Source organism: Phyllostomus hastatus, unplaced genomic scaffold (assembly GCF_019186645.2).
Source record: "Phyllostomus hastatus isolate PE091 unplaced genomic scaffold, TTU_PhHast_1.1 phas_contig_57, whole genome shotgun sequence".
Classification (NCBI taxonomy): Eukaryota; Metazoa; Chordata; class Mammalia; order Chiroptera; family Phyllostomidae; genus Phyllostomus; species Phyllostomus hastatus.
The window spans coordinates 4531537-4548492 of NW_025333912.1; the positions used below are offsets into that span (position 1 = coordinate 4531537).

Consider the following 16956-nt stretch of genomic DNA (forward strand, 5'->3'; position numbering starts at 1 on the left):
AAAGCACAGAAGCAAATGAGCCTATTAATTTTGTCTTCTGGAGTTTAAATATGGGTAAACCAATTGCAATGCACTGCTTCCTTATCTTCATACATTTACATTTCAACCTTGAAAAATTTGAATTACATCCTAAGAAGGACAGGGTTAAAGGGTTAAATCAGAATGAGAAATATTTTGTTCATGTTTGAAATACAAGGACTCTCTTCATAGATATACTAGCAAACTGAAGACCAGTACATCACCTTGATGCATTGTTCTGAATCTTCAATGACACATAAAGAAGTAAATGACGCTTTTATGTATTGCCATTAAATCTTAAAACCAGAACAAAAAATTCTAAAGTGAGTATTTTTTTAGCATTCTTTGATGATTTATAAGTCATCACAAATATTGTTTAGTACAAAGGGGGCTGAAATGGTTAGTACCTGCTTCATTTGACACATTCTCATTTGTTTAAAGTTAAGCCTGAAACTGATTGAGGTAAGCGGTCAAGATGAAAAAGAGGCATTTTCTGAAGTTATGGAGTTTTGGGTTTCTTTAGCAAATATGACTAGAAGCAAAATGTGAACTCATGATTGAGCCAAGGACATTTTAACTTTTATCTAATAAACTTCTGTGCTGAAATTAGTACTTTAGTTCAGAACAGCTAAAAGTTTCTTGCTATCAACTAATAGGTCTCTAGTTTGGTAACACCAAAAGTGATTCATCAGGAAGCCTAAGACACTAGGGTTGGTGAATTCCTGCAGTTTAATTCAATAAATATATATTGAGCTCCTACTTTGCGCAGGACAAAGTGCCAGATACACCTTCCATTAAATTCTTATGTAAAGGCTTATCTTGTCTCTTAAGTCCAGCCTTAGCACTTTGCATGGATCTTGCTGGCAGTTTCCTGTGTGTCTGTCTGATGAGAGGCTATTTTTGTCTTCACTCCAGGTTGTGGAAATGGGTAGCGATATCAGGTCTATCCAGAGCATAAGCCAACAAAGCATTTTCATGGGCTTGGGGCCTCTTTGTCATAGGGGAGAGAGAAGGAATAGGCAATGGACTTCTGAAGCACATGGAAACTCTGGCACTGTTGAGTACCTTCTACATACCACATTCTCACTTAACCTTCGGTTAATAATCACAACAATCGGATGAAAGAGATGGCATTGTTTAACTGCCTTTTACAGAACAGGAAACTGGCTAGTGACCTGTAAAAGGTCACAGAATAAGTGGTGGATCTGGGATCTGAATCTCTTCTTTAGTCTTCAGAGGCTTTCCACCACAACCCACATGGACCCAGTAGAATTTCAGATCTACAGCAAATCATCCTGTGCCTTCCACTCCATTTTTACAAGATGAAATCTGTCTAGAATGTACATTAATAAAGTAGTAAAGGGAAAAGAGGTCATGGACAAGCAATTTATAAACTGAGATGTGAGTATGTGGGGTAAGGGTCCACCATATTTTTTCCTTGATGAGAAGCCTCTAAGGTTATTTTAGAACTAATGTTACTGCCTGTCTTCCTGAGTTCTTGCGCATAATACAGAGACCTGTTTCCTCTGCTAGATAAATATATGAATGACTGATCCAGTTCTTTCTCAAATAGTGATTGTGAAGATCAAGTAAGGCCCTTTGTAAACTAGGGGTCTTTACAAACTTGTAGCGAACATCTTACCAAGGGATCAGGGAACTGTGAAGTAGCTCATTAAAATGAATTGTTGATTACTTGAGATACAGGAGGGTAGTAATAGCATTTGATAATTTACAATCGAAAACTGCATTCTAACAGGCAATTTTAATCTGAGACTTGGCTCTTTGTAGAGTTTTTTTATTTTTTTATTTTTAAAGAGATGAGTGGGTCCTGGGAAAAAATAATAAAAAATAAATAAAGAGATGAGGTGTAAAATGCCAGTAAGATTAACTAAATTTCTTCTCCTTTGAGCTCTGCCCAAACGTTGGTGGAAACGTTCTGCAGGACAGAACAAAAAGATCAAGAAAAAAGCCATGTACAGGCCTCTGTCAGTGAATACTGAGAGGAAAGGAAATGAGTTGTGAGAAAAAGACTTCAGACACCTCTGGGGACAGCTCTGGTTTGGGACATTCTCTTTGGCAATATTCCAGAATCTGAGTGCCCAGAGCTCCCTTCAGTGGAAGTGAAAGCTGCGCTTGGCCAGGCACGCGCGTACACGTACTCACGTGTACACACACACACATTCACATATCACACACACACAAGGCCTGTTTCCTCCGCTCCGCCTCCCCCCGGGGGGCGGGTCTCCTCTTTAAAGAGCAGAAGGTGTCCGCGCAAACCCAAGCTCTCTAAGGCCCCGGGGATCCGGGGCCGATCTGCTTGCAGCCAATGGGCGCGGTGGAGCGGCTTGAGCGTGGCTGACGCTACACCAATGGGCGTTCGTGGGGGGCGGGGGCAGCGGAGGAGACACTATTGTTGATGAGGAGAAGCGGCGGCGGCGGCGGCGGTTGCACCACCTCGTTGCTGCCAGCAGCGGTCCAGGCGGCCCCCGCACCCCGGATTCCGGCTTCGTCACCCCGCCGCGGGGGCCTTCCCTTTGGCCTCGAGAATCTTTCCCCTTTAACCCGACAACCCCCCCCCCGCCCCCCGTCTCAGACGCCCATTCACCGGGAAGGGTGGACCATGTCCCAGCGAGTGAGGCGCAATGGGTCCCCCACACCGGCCGGTTCCCTCGGGGGTGGTGCGGTCGCCACGGCCGGGGGAGCCGGGAGCCGCCTGCAGCCCATGAGGGCGACGGTTCCGTTCCAGCTGAAGCAGCAGCAACAACATGGCAGCCCCACGCGGAGCGGCGGCGGCAACAACAACGGCGGCTGCTGTGGTGGCGCCTCAGGCCCCTCTGGCGGCGGGGGCCCGCGCACAGCCTCGCGCAGCACAAGCCCCACTCGCGGCAGCGGGTGTGCGGCCGCGCGCACCAGCCCCACGGTGGCCACGCAGACGGGCGCGTCAGCGACTTCCACGCGAGGCACCAGCCCCACGCGCGGCGCCGCGCCCGGGGCTCGCGGGAGCCCCCCAAGGCCGCAGCCCCCGCCGCCCCTGTTGGGCACTGTGTCGTCGCCTTCCTCATCGCCCACCCACCTGTGGACAGGCGAGGTGAGCGCAGCCCCACCACCAGCCCGCGTCCGCCACCGGAGGAGGTCCCCGGAGCAGGGCCGGTGCTCCCCTGAGAAGAGAAGCCCGAGCGCCCCCGTTTGCAAAGCAGGTACGTTCTGGGGGCCGTGCAGCAAAGGGAAGGTGATGCCGGGAAGGGGTCCGGGGTGCGCGTTGCTGCTGCGCGGGGACTGGGGCGCTGCCGCGGAGCCGGGGTGGTGGGGGGCGGGGCCCGAGTGGTGCGACCCCGCCTTCCCGGGGCCTGTCCCGCGCTCCCTCTCCAGCTCCCTGCCCGCCTCATTCATCTCTCTGCGGCTCCACACTCGTCCCGGCCGGTGGAGGTGCAGCGGCTAAGCTATGCTAGTCTGATTTGTGTTCATGATAAACCTGGGATTCTGGCTGCCCGCTGGTTACCGCTCACCCTCCTTTGGTGGTGAGGCTCAGAGTAGTTTGTCACTTCGTTTTAGTGACATGGTTAATGTTAATATGGCATATGTCTGCTGCTAAGTATTTTTCACAAAACAGTTCCAGATTCGGGGGCTGAATACGTCGGCATAGCAGATTTGGATCTCTGAAGACACGTGAGGCTGGAAGCCTTGTTAGTGTTTCCTAAGACTTTGTAAGTGGGTGGCAGGAAGTGAAGTTAAGCAAGGTATCCTTGGAAGTTTTATGGGCTTTGTCTGAGGGTCTGAGCGTATTTCTGATATACTAATTTTATATTTAGAATGTAAAACCATTCATTTGTTGGAAAAAAAACACCCAAATCCAAAGTTTGTTATTACTTGAGGGATCTAAAAATGGTTTTTTTCTTTACCCTGAGGTTTTTCCAGGGAAAGGTCCTCTATGGAGTTGTGGAGTTCCACTGGAGTCATTCATAAAGAATTACTCAATAGAGAAATTCAAATTATGGAAATAGGAAGGGATAAATTTTATCATCTAGTTGCCTTCCTGTTAGAATGTAGTGAAGAAGTGTATGGATGGTTTTTAGCATATGTGTTAATACTGTCTTTTCCTTATCTAGGGAATTTGTGTTAAAATCTTTCAGGCAGAATGGCTGGGAATTTCAGGAAACTTAGTACAGTACTTCCTAACTAAATAAAACAGTTGAAGTGATTTCAAATGTTGGTTCAGAAATTCAGGGAGTAGGATGAATTTTTCTTACCGTTTATTTTATCAGAGATTTAGACAATGGATACTTTTTGGAGGGATAGAATTGCCCTGAAAAATGATCAATGGTGTTTTCTAATTAGAGCAAGAGTGCTGTCTTAAACTTTTTGAAAATGCAAAATAGTTTTTTAAAACTGATTTGTTTAAAGTACTAGGACTTCCTTCCCATCAAATAGCTATCACTTTACTGAGCTCCTACTATACGGTGGGCGATTTACCTACAAGTTCTCATTTTAATTTTCACAGTAAGTTTTAGAGAGGTTAAGTAACAAGTGTTAGAGTTGATATTTGAACTCTGCTGCGTGGTACCCCCAAAACATATCTTTTACATTATATCGAGGTAGCTTTATGATGTATTAGATAGAACTTGGGAAATATATAGCACAAAATTGCATGTGTTTAATTTTTGAAGTAACTCTTAGAGCTATCTGGTGAACATAATTGATTGCTTGAGTTTACTTTCAACCTTCTGGAACTAAATAGTGTGGCAGGTAAAAGGGAAGAGAGCTGCTTAAATGGGCAGTAGAGTTGGTGGTAGAAGGTGGTGACCGAATTCTGGTAATAGACTCTGGTGACCCTCTTAACTATTTGACCTTTAAATCAGAGCAGCAGTCTGAGAAGAGCTGAGTTAAATTAAATATTGGCAATGTGTGGAGAAAGTTGTTCTTCTGATCTCTAGAAGGGCTCAATTTCCTGTATATCAGGCTCCTGATGTGCCTATTCTTCATGTTTCCCAAAGCTCACTTCCCTCAGATCTATCATTCCCTAGAGTATTCATGCTGTAAAATTAACCTTTCTCATTACACCCCCTCAGAAAAAAACGCAAGAAAACCCCAGAAAAATAAAATCTCTATTTCCTCTAATGCAGCGTTCTCAGGTGTGAAAAGAGATACTGCCTGTTACTAAGTTACAACTAAAATGTATGTCTGATAACCCTCCTTTCCAGGAATATATTCTTGTTTCACTCTGGTAAACTTTCATGCAGAATGGGACAATTTTCAGATTTCAAGTCTTTATAACACAAACTAGACCATTTACTTTTTTTCCCTCAGACTAAAATTGGAAAGAGAAAAGGAAAAAGGAGAATCTTTTAAATGTTTGTTTATTGATTTTTTTTTAGAAACATCGACTTGTCCCACTCATTCATACATTCATGGGTTGCCTCTTGCATGTGCCCTTGAATGGAGATCAAAATCATAACTATAATGCATCAGGATGACACTCTAACCAACTGAGCTACCTGGCCAGGGCAAAAGGAGAGTCTTTCAGATTAAAGGGAGATTACCCCCAGTTTATAGCCTCAGTGAAAGGTAGAAATCTTTACTGGTAGAGGAAGAGTGTCTCCCTTTTATAGTTTTGTTAACCTCATGTGACTCAAATTCCAGAGGCCATCTAGACCAGGCTGCTGCTTTCTGGATGTCTGTCAGATGAACTGGATGCCATGGCCTTTGTTAGGGATTCAGTATCTGAAAGTCCCTAAATTGAAGGTCTCAGGAACATAGAGGGTTGTTCCTATTCTGCTGGATTCCTTCCTAGTTGCTTTATTCCTCCAGGGTTAGAGCTAATTATTGGCTCATCCGGAACTCCCCTTTTATTGCAATTTTCAAGCAGTGTGCTCTGAGAACTTTTAAAACATTCAATACCTGTTTAGTTAGGGACACTGACCTCTTTTCTTTAGATTTTCAAATAAAAAATTGACAACAGCCAACACAACAAGAGCCGTCAGTGTGAATGGATCAAAATTACACCTATTTTTTTGGTCACATTTGCAAAAAGTATATTTTTTGGTGTGTTGCAGAATTTTAATAATTACTTTATGTGTACCATGAAATGAAAAGGGTTGAACATTGCTGCTAGAAGGTAATCCAAGCATCTACCCCGACAGATATTTTTTCTTTTCTTTTTTTAAATATGTTATTGATTATGCTATTACAATTGTCCCATTTTTTCCCCGTCATTCCCCTCCACCCTGCACACCCTCTCCCACCCACATTCCCCCCCTTTAGTTCATGTCCATGTGTCATAAGTTTTTTAGCTTCTACATTTCCCATACTATTCTTGCCCTCCCCCCCCCCCATCTATTTTCTGCCTATCATCTATGCTACTTATTCTCTGTACCTTTTCCCCCTCGCTCCTCCTCCCGCTCTCCTGTTGCTAACCCTCCAGGTGATCTCCATTTCTGCGGTTCTGTTCCTGTTCTAGTTGTTTGCTTAGTTTCTTTTTGTTTTAGGTGTGGTTGTTAATAATTGTGAGTTTGCTGTCATTTTTCTGTACATGTTTGTTTATCTTTTCTTAGATAAGCCCCTTTAACATTTCATAAAATAAGGGCTTGGTGATGATAAACTGCTTGAACTTGACCTTATCTGAGAAGCACTTTATTTGCCCTTCCATTCTAAATAAAAGCTTTGCTGGATAGAGCAATCTGGGATGTAGGTCCTTGCCTTTCATGACTTGGAATATTTCTTTCCAGCCTCTTCTTGCCTGTAAGGTCTCTTTTGAGAAAATCAACTGACAGTCTTAGGGGAACTCCACTGTAGGTAACTTATCTCTTGCTGCAGATATATATGTATTTTCAACTACATGCAGTGTTATTCTGTATTAGTTTCTGATGTACAGCAATGTAGTTTGAAAATCATGTCCCATTCCTTCAAGTACCCACCTGGACCCATACATAATTATCACAATATTATTGACTGTATTCCCTATGCTGTAATGTGCATCTCTTTGACCATTCTGTCACTACCAGTGTGTAGGGTTTTACCTTTTCCACCCAGCTCACCAGCCGCCTTCTCTTCTGACAGTTGTCAGTCTGTTCTCTGTATCTATGAGTCTGTTTCTATTTTGTTTTTCTCTTCTTTAGATTCCACATGTAAGAGAAATCATATGGTATTTGTCTTTCTCTGTCTGATTTGTTTTACTTCGCATAATACCCTCTAGGCCCATCCATGCTGTCAGAAAGGTCAGATTTCTTTTTTTTAATGGCCAAGTAAGTATTCCATTGTGTATATGTACCGCAGCCTTTTTATCCACTTGTCTGTTAATGAGCTCTTGAATTGCTTCCATGGCTTGGCTATTGTAAATAATGCTGCAGTGAATATAGGGGTGCGTATATTATTTCAAATTAGTGTTTTGAATTACTTTGGATATATTCTTAGAAGTGGAATCTCTGGGTCATAGGCAATTTCATTTTTAATTTTTTGAGAAAACTCCACACTGTTTTCCATAGCGGATGTACTAATCTGCATTCCCACCAATAGTATACTAGGGTTCCCTTTTCCCTACTTCCTCACCAATATTTGTTTGTGGTTTTATTGATGATTGCCATTCTGACAGGTTTGAAGTGGTATCTCATTGTGGTTTTGATTTGCATTTCTGTGATGATTAGTGAAGCTGAGCATCTTTTCATGTGTTTGTTGGCCATCTGTATGTCTTCCTTGCAGAAGGGTCTGTTCAGGTCTTCTGCCTACTTTTTAATTGGGTTGTTTGTTTTTCTGGTTTTAAGTTGTCTGAATTTTTAATAAATTTTGGATATTAATCTCTCATCAGATGTATCATTGGCGAATATCTGCATCAAATGGAAACCATCAATAAAACAAAAAGACAGACTACTGAATGGGAGGAGGTATTTGCCAATGATACATCTGACAGACATTTTAAACTTCCCACCTTAAGTGCCTGCCATTTCCATGGCAGTGTGGTTTGTCATTAGCAACTGAGACATGCTTAGAGAAGGTAACTAGGCAACAATGTTAACTGTAGATAAAAAGGTGAAGAAGGTGGGGTTTGTTTTTGTGCCTTTCCTCTTTTTACCTGATTCTATCTAACTCAATAAAATGTCAAATATACTATAAATGGAGAGGTGGCTTAACATGGAGGTTAGGAGCATAGGCTTTGGGTAGATAGTCTGTGTTTAACATCTGTGTTCTGCCACTTAGAAGCTATGTGATATGGGGAGGTGAATAACTTTCTGACCCTTAACTTTCTCATCTGTACAAAAGGTAATGATGATATCTGTATCTACTTCATATGGTGGTAAGGATTACATGAAAGAGAATTTAAAAATACTCAGTACTGTACTTCATTGTAAAAATTAGCTATTGTATATCGTATTAATTTGTTTCTAGTTTTAGTGGATATAACATAAATTGCCAGTGTAGGCTTAGTTTTCATGGTTGTATGAAATTTCCAATTTGAGAGAACATTGCCTGTGTTCTCAGAGTGTGGTCTGGTTCATCTTTATCAGAATCACTTAGGGTCTTTGGTAAAAATTCAGGTCCCAGGCCCTAGTACAGACTTCAAAGCCCCATTTCCACCCCACTGTGATTTTGCTGTACTCTAAATTTTAAAAAAAAGTTACTGGAAACACCAAAGGAAAATTTTTTGAAAACTCATTAGAGAAAATGGCATTAGTACAGTATATGTATCAGTGTGTCTGATATGTAGATAGCAAATGGTGTTTTTGTTCATTTTTCCCTTACTTTGTTGTGTATGAATTCAGTTGTTTATTGAGGATGGGGGAAGTGGCAAGAACAGCAACAAGAGATGGAGGTCTCTGGACTAATAATCAGGAGGAAGTAGGGTACTAGAACTTAATATTTGCAGGATCTTAGACTTGTACTTCCCAGTACTTTGTGATGTACAGAGCTTTAAGAATTTAGTATTTTTCTGACACTTAAAGAACTGCTGCTAATTTTCACTTTGTTCAAGGGAATCTGGTTTGTAATGTCTGTATTTTATAGTTGAAGATGAGGTAAAGTAGATAGAACCTTACTGTTAGTTCAGCATCTTGGCTAGCAGATTTTATTTAATTAAGTTCAATTCTGTGAGCTTTGGTTACTGTGTTAGGAACTGTGCAGTACAAAGATGTAAAAGAAACAAGAACTCCAGAGACTCACAAAGCAGCCATGTAAGACTGGTACATAATATATATTATAATATGATAAGTGCTCTGAACTTGTAGAGAAATGAATAATTCTTTAGGGAATGGATATAGAAGCTCTATCAGAAGAGATGGCTTTGCCCTGGCTGGTGTGGCTCAGTTGGTTGGAGAGTTGTCCTGTAAAGTAAAAGATCACAGGTTCTATTTCTGGTCAGGGCATAAGCCTGGGTTGCAGGTTTGGTTCTCAGTTGGGGCATATAGGAGAGGCAACCAATCGATGTCCTCCCCATTACTTCCCCTCCCTCTAAAATTAATAAGCTTGTCCTAAGGTAAGGATTAAAAAAAAAAGGAGGTGATGGTTTTTGATTTGGGTTGGAAAGAAAGGGACAGAACTTTACAGTTGGATCATAGAGGTGTGAAAAGATACATATCATATTCAGTCCTATATGTCTTAAAATATAGAGTATAGAATGTTGGGGAGAAGGGAGAGAACAATGGGAAAAGTGAATAGAAAAGTATGTTTTCAGAATGGATTTAATAGAATATATTGCATTGTTCATAACTTTGGAGCCAGACTGCCAGTGTTCAAATCTTGACACCACTTACTTAGTATCTGTTTAACTTCAGGCAAATTCACTGTAACTGTAGAAACGAGATACTAACTAATAGTACTTAACAGAGGATTGTTAAAAGGGTAAAGTTCTTGTAATCTCTGTGTCAGTATAGGAATCTTATAGTATTAGCTATTTTCATATCATTTTCATTATCATTATCTAGTTGTTTAGGTATTAAAAGTTAATTTGTTATTAGTAATATTTGCATTCTTAAGAATGCATAGAATTTATAAATATTTAGGATGAGTAGAGTATGAATTTGAAATAGGAGAGACAGTAGAAGAGTAATTTACACAGGCATTGAGCACCTGAATTTAGGTACAGTGGCAGTGGGAATGACCAGGATGAAGGGATTGAGGAAACGTTAATATGGTAACCTGCTGGATATTGAGATTGAGAAAGGGAGAGTTGAGGATAATAGTTTGGATAGTGGTACATAAGCAACATAGTAGGGGGTCCAAGTTTAGGATGAGAAAATGAGCTCAGTTCTAGACAAATTTAGTCTGTGTTGTTAGGAAATCCAAGTAGTTTTTTAGATTATGGCAAGTGCAGTTTTAGAACTCGGGTGCAGTTTAAACTGGGTACAAAAAAGTGGGACATTTATTTTAGTAAATATTTATTTAACATGTACTGTATGCTAGGTATTTGAATGTGAGCAATACTTGAAACGACTAATCACTAGAATGGTTAAGGTGATGGGGGCTGAGGATAGATATCTGGCAGAAAATAAGCACTTTTAAGGGTAGAAAGAAAAGCTAGCATAGAAGCCTGAGGATGTGGTAGGAGGCTAAATGGTAGAAAAGTGTTCCAAAAGCCAAAAGAGATCGAATTTCAAGGAGGAGAGGGTAAAGATTTTCAAATTCTGTGAAGAGAACAAGTAGGTTGAGCCTGGAGAATAGCCTTGTGAATTTGGCATCTTGACCAATTGATGATTTCTGAGACAGAATAGTTTGAGTAGCTTGTTGGCTGCCCAAATCAGATTGAAATGATGAGTGAAGAAGCAGGGGTAATGATGCTAAATGACTCTTACGTAACTGAAAGAAGAGTGACAAAATAGGAGGAATTGCTGAGCTAAGGGTTTTTTTTTCTCCCCCCTCTTTATAGGATGGGGAAAACTTAAGCATGTGTTATAGGTTTTGGGATTTATAGAATGAAAGATGGCAAGTTCAAGAGAGGACAGAAATAGGAGATGGAACAAGTTCATGGAAAATGTGAGAGGCAGTGGGATCCATCTCATGGTGGAGTCTGGAAATCTCAAACTACTAAGTTCACTTTTTCTGAGGATGGGAAGGAGGTAAAGGTGGGTTAAGATGATAACTCAGCAATAGAGGGAAGGAAGTTGAAAAAGTCAACCACTTCTGTTTTCAAACTGCTTGAAGAAAAAGGAGCGTATTTGTCTTTTTATTTTTTTAAAGATTGTATTTTATCTATTTTTAGGCAGAGGGGAAGGGAAGGAGGGAGAGAAACACCAGTGTGTGGTTGCCTCTCTTGTGCCCCCAACTGGGGACCTGGCCTGCCCCCCAGGTATGTGCCCTGACTGGGAATGGAACCGGGGACCCTTTGGTTCACAGGGCAGCACTCCTCTGAGCCACACCAGCCAGGGCTTATTTTTTAGTTTAAATTTTATTCTTTATCAAAGTATGTGTACATAATTTAAGATGTCAAATAGCACTAAACTTAAAATCAAATAAAATATTCCTCCAACGGCACTGATTAGCACCAATAGGAATCCCCATTTGGGGTGTGGTGAAGAAGGAAACTTGACTCGGTGCAAAACAGTTCAGTTCTGATAGTGTGATACCGCACAGCTGTGAGGCTTATCCTGGGGGTAGGCCCCTCCCTGTCTTTCTGGCCCAACAGCTCTGCTCCTTGCTGGTCTGCTTTGCATTGTACTGGTCTGGTCGCTGTGCTAGAGGCAGAAGTCTTAGGTGTCTCAGTTCAGCCAGGGAAATGCAATCTTCAGTCTTAGTGGAAAAGGAAAGTGTGCTTTGGGAACTAGTAGGGACCTGGTTTGTGGAGACAGAAATCCCTACCCTTGGTGCCTGATTGGCTCGTTCTTAATGCAAATCAGGACTCCAAACTCTTGCAGTTTGATTGGTCTAAGAGGCACTGTACTAATTGGTTGGGATGGAGTCACTCTGATTGGTTGGTGAAGAAACTGATGAGGATGTAGCTGGGTACTCCAGTTGGATGGGGAAAGCCTTAGTCTTTGGTTGAAATAGGATTCCAGGAACTTCTTTAAAAGGGCTGCCTCAGATGGTAGAAACAGTGCAGGCAGGCTGTTAAGTGCAGAGGCAGACAGATCAGTGCAAGCTTCTCATTGAAGTGCAGTTTGAGAGATCACTGTGTAGAAATAGCTGCTAGGGTCTATTTTATTTTATTATTATTTTTTAATTTGAGCCCAATTAAATCACCAGAGCCCTTCTTGGGTGTATCTTCTTTCTCAGGGACCACATCTGCCACATCTCTCTCCATTTCCAATTCTTGGCCTCTAGAGATAACCAATTTCATCTCTCAGGGGTTTCCTCTGGTGTTAACCCATGTACCGGATATCTAAATAACATGCTGACACTGCTCCTTCAGGATTTTTTAAATTTTTTGTATTTTATAGTGACTTCTTGCTGTGGAAAATATAGACTTAGCTCCCTTATCTCAGTTCTCCACAATCCTCCCGTTATAGTTAGAGCACTCTTGGTTAAATCATTATTAATGTTTAAATTATGACTGCGTAAATTCTGTTTACAGCAGAACCTTGTGGTGTGCTAAATTACATTTCCTTTCTTTATAACTTCGTGCTCCTTGAAGTTAAAATTGCCTTGTTTTTTGTTTGCTTCATTTTCTACGTGCCTATCACAAATCCATCCCCAAACTTTTGGTAACAGAAACTTTCTTTTAAATATTTTTAAAGCACATCAGGTTTTTTTTTTATTTTCAGTTTTATTTCTTTTTCTTGGAGATATCCCTTCTACAGTCTTCTATCTTCGTATTCCCAACTGGCTCATTAGTCTCTAGGTCTGCTGCATAGCTATTGTTTTGAAACTTGACTGGGAATTCCTTCACTTTTCTCCTGTTTTGGATGCCCTTATCTCTAGATCTTATTTTGCTAGAATATAACCACCAATAATTTATTGAGAGGTAGTACCCACATGGGGCTATAAATATATAATACATGTATATGTATTATATATGTGTATGTGTATTATGTGTATATACATATATGTATTATATATACTGTGTGTCTAATATATAGTACATGGGAGATATATGAGTATATATGTGTGTGTGTGTATTTATTTATTTAAAGACCTAGAATGTTTGCAGATATGTCTTTGTACTTGATGGTTAGACTAGATATAGAATTTTAGGTTAATAATTTTTTTATTGGAGATGGGAAGGGCTTAATCTTTTAGCTTCTAGAGTTGCTGTTGAAATTTCAGTCTGATTATAGTTTAATGTCACTCATTCTTACTTCTTTATTTATAACAGAGGATGTGTGTGTATGTGTGTGTTGTTTTCTTTATGGAAGTGTTACTACCGTTCTGAAATGATGATAACCTTGGTGTAGGGCTGGTTTTTTCCTTCTTTCTTTTTCATTCGTGTTTGCTTTTTCCCCTCCCCATTCACTGTGCTCGTTATTCTGTATTTTTTCCCCTGTGTTTCATTTTTTTTATTGTTGTTCAAGTACAGTTGTCTGCTTCCCCCACCCTGCCACCACTCCCCCGACCCCAGCCATCCCCACATCCCTCTCCTATCTCCACCCCTCCCTTGATTTTGTCCATATGTCCTTAATAGTTGTTCCTGAAAACCCTTCACCCTTTTCCCCCCATTGTCCCCTCCCACCTCCCCTCTGGTTACTGTCAGTTTGTTCTTTATTTCAATGTCTCTGGTTATATTTTGCTTGCTTGTTTGTTTTGTTGATTAGGTTCCAGTTAAAGGTGAGATCATATGGTATTTGTCTTTCACCTCCTGGCTTATTTCACTTAGCGTGATGCTCTCCAATTCCATCCATGTTGTGACAAAGGGTAGGAGCCTCCTTTCTTTCTGCTGCATAGTATTCCATCGTATAAATGTACCATGGGTGTTTGATCCATTCATTTACTGATGGGCACTTAGGTTGCTCCCAGCACTTGGCTATTGTACATTGTGCTGCTATGAACATTGGGGTGCATAGGTTCTTTTGGATTGGTATTTCAGTGTTCTTAGGATATAATCCCAGCAGTGGAATTGCCAGGTCAAAAGGCAGTTCCATGTTTAGTTTTTTAAGGAAATTCCATACTGTTTTCCACAGTGGCTGCACCAGTCTGCATTCCCATCAACAGTGCACTAGGGTTCCCTTTTCTCCACATCCTCTCTTGTTTTCTCCACATCCCGTACTTGTTGTTTGTGGATTTGTTTATGATGTCCATTCTGACTGGTGTGAAGTGGTATCTCATTGTGGTTTTAATTTGCGTCTCTCTGATGGCTGGTGATGCTAAGTATCTGTTCAAATCCTTTGCCCATTTTTTAATTGGGTTGCTTGTCTTCTTAGAGTGGAGTCATGTGAGTTCTTTATGTATTTTGGAGATCAAACTCGTGTCTGAGGTATCATTGGCAAATATGTTTTCCCATTTAGTTGGTTCTCTTTTCATTTTGCTGATGTTTTCTTTAGCTGTGCAGAAGCTTTTTATTTTTGATGAGATCCCATTTGTTTATTCTTTCCTTTATGTCCCTTGCTCTAGGGGACATATCACTGAAACTACTGCTGCACGGAGTATCTGAGATTTTGTTGCCTATATTCTCCTCTAGGGCTTTTATGGTGTCATGGCTTATATTTAAGTATTTTATCTACCTAGAATTTATTTTTGTGTATGGTATAAGTTGGTGATCAAGTTTCATTTTTTTGCATGTAGCTGTCCAGATCTCCCAACACTATTTGTTGAAGAGACTGTTTTTACTCCGTTTTATGCTGCTGCCCTCTTTGTTAAATGCTAATTGACTGTAGAGACTTGGATTTATTTCTGGGCTCTCTAATCTGTTCCATTGGTCTATGTGTCTGTTTTTATGCCAGTACCAGGCTGTTTTGATTACAGTGGCCTTGTAATACAGTTTGATATCAGGTATTGTGATCCCTCCTACTTTGCTCTTCTTTCTGAAAATTGCTGTAGCTATTTGGGGTCGTTTATAGTTCCATATAGATTTTTGAAGTATTTGTTCTATATCTGTGAAGTATGCCATTGGTACTTTAATAGGTATTGCATTGAATCTATAGATTGCTTTGGGTAATATGGGCATTTTGATGATGTTAATTTTCCCATTCATGAACATAGTATATGCTTCTATTTGTTTTTATCTTCCTTAATTTCTTTCTTTAGTGTAGTGTAGTTTTGTGAGTATAGGTCTTTTACCTCCTTGGTTAGGTTTATTCCCAGATATTTTATTTTTCTTGTTGTTATATCAAGTGGGATTTCTTTCCTGATTTCTGTTTCTGATATTGCATTGTTCGTGTACAAAAATGCCTTTGATTCTGATTATTGATTTTGTACCCTGATGTTTTGACATTCATTTATTAGGTTGAGCAGTTTTTTTGTGGAGTCTGTAGGGTTTTGTATGTACACTATCATGTCATCTTCAAGCAATGACAGTTTTGTTTCCTCTTTTCCAATTTGGATGCGTTTTAATTCCTTGTCTGATTGCTGTGACTAGGACTTCCAATACTATGTTGGTTAGAAGTGGTAAAAGTGGAAAACCTTGTCGTGTTCCTGATCTTAGTGGGAAGGCTTTTAGTTTTTGCCCATTGATTATGATATTGGCTATAGGTCTCTCATATATGACCTTTATTTTTATTAGACTGAGGAATGCTCCCTCTGTTCCCACTTTGCTGAGTGTTTTTGTCATAAATAGGGGCTGTATCTTATCAAATGCTTTTTCTGTATGTTGACATGATAATGTGACTTTGATCTTTCCTTTTGTTTATGAGATGTATTACATTTATTGATTTGTGAATAGTGTACTATCCTTGCATCTCTGAGATGAATCCCACTTGATCATGGTGTATGATGCTTTTAATGTATTGCTGAGTGCAGTTTGCCATTGTTTTGTTGAGGATTTTAGTGTCTATGTTTATCAGCGACATTGGCCTGAAGTTTTCTTTCTTTGTTGTATCTTTATCTGGTTTTGGGTTTAGGATGATGCTGGCCTCATAAAAAGAGTTTGGGAGTATTTTGTCATCTTGGATTTTTGGAATAGTTTGTGAAGGATAGGGGTTAGCTCTTCCTTAAATGTTTTGTAAAATTCTCCCATTGAAACCGTCCGGTCCAGAGCTTTTGTGTGCTGGGAGTTTTTTGAATATTGCTTCAGTTTCATCAACTGTTACTGGTCTGTTCATGCTTTCTGCTTCTTCATTCAGTTTTGGAAGATTATATTTTTCTAGAAATTTGTTCATTTCACCTAGGTTTTCAAACTTCTTGGTATATAGTTCTTTGTAGTAATTTCTTATAATCCTTTGTATTTCTGTGGTATCAGTTTTAATCTTACCTCTTTTATTTCTGATTGTGTTTATTTGGGTCCTCTCTCTTTTTTTATTGATGAGTCTGCTTAAAGGCTTGTTGATTTTATTTCTTCAGAGAACCAGCTCCTGGATTCATTGGTCCTTAAATTGTTCTTTTAGTCTTTGTCATTTAATTCTACTCTGATCTTGATTATATCCTTCCTTCTGCTTGCTCTGGGCAGTCTTTGTTGTTGTTCCTTCAGTTCTTTTAGATGTAGTGTTAGGTTGTTTATTTGAAATTGTTGTGTCTTTTTCAGATAGGCCTGTATTGTTATGAACTTCCCTCTCAGGACTGCCTTTGCTGTGTCCCATAAGTTTTGGACTGTTGTAAGTTCATTTTCATTTGTTTCCAGAAACTTTTTGATTACTTCTTTGATCTCCTTCTTTAACCATTCATTGTTTAATAGCATGCTTTTCATTCTCCATGAATTTGAATGTTTTTGACTTTTCTCTTGAGGGTGGTTTCTAGTTTTAGTCCCTTGTGGTCAGAGAAAATGCTTGATATGATTTCAGTTTTCTTGAATTTGTTGAGGCTTGTTTTGTGTCCTGTCATAGTCTATCTTTGAAAATGTTCCATGTGTATTTGAAAGAATGTGTATTTTGCTTCTTTGGGATGAAAGGTTCTGTAACTAGGACATTGTTCAATGCTGCAATATCTTTGTTGATA

At 40.1% G+C, this 16956-nt stretch overlaps 1 protein-coding gene across 2 annotated transcripts in view; it reads left to right on the forward strand.

Moving 5' to 3' along the window:
- Positions 1 to 2442: 2442 nt before the first annotated feature.
- FAM117B (family with sequence similarity 117 member B) overlaps positions 2443 to 16956 on the forward strand; it is a 113145-nt gene continuing 98631 nt past the window's right edge. For both annotated transcript variants that reach the window (XM_045847625.1, XM_045847626.1), the window contains exon 1: positions 2443 to 3215. In XM_045847625.1, coding sequence (XP_045703581.1) covers positions 2639 to 3215 — 577 coding nt within the window. In that variant the 5' untranslated portion in view covers positions 2443 to 2638. The remainder of the gene's footprint in view (positions 3216 to 16956) is intronic.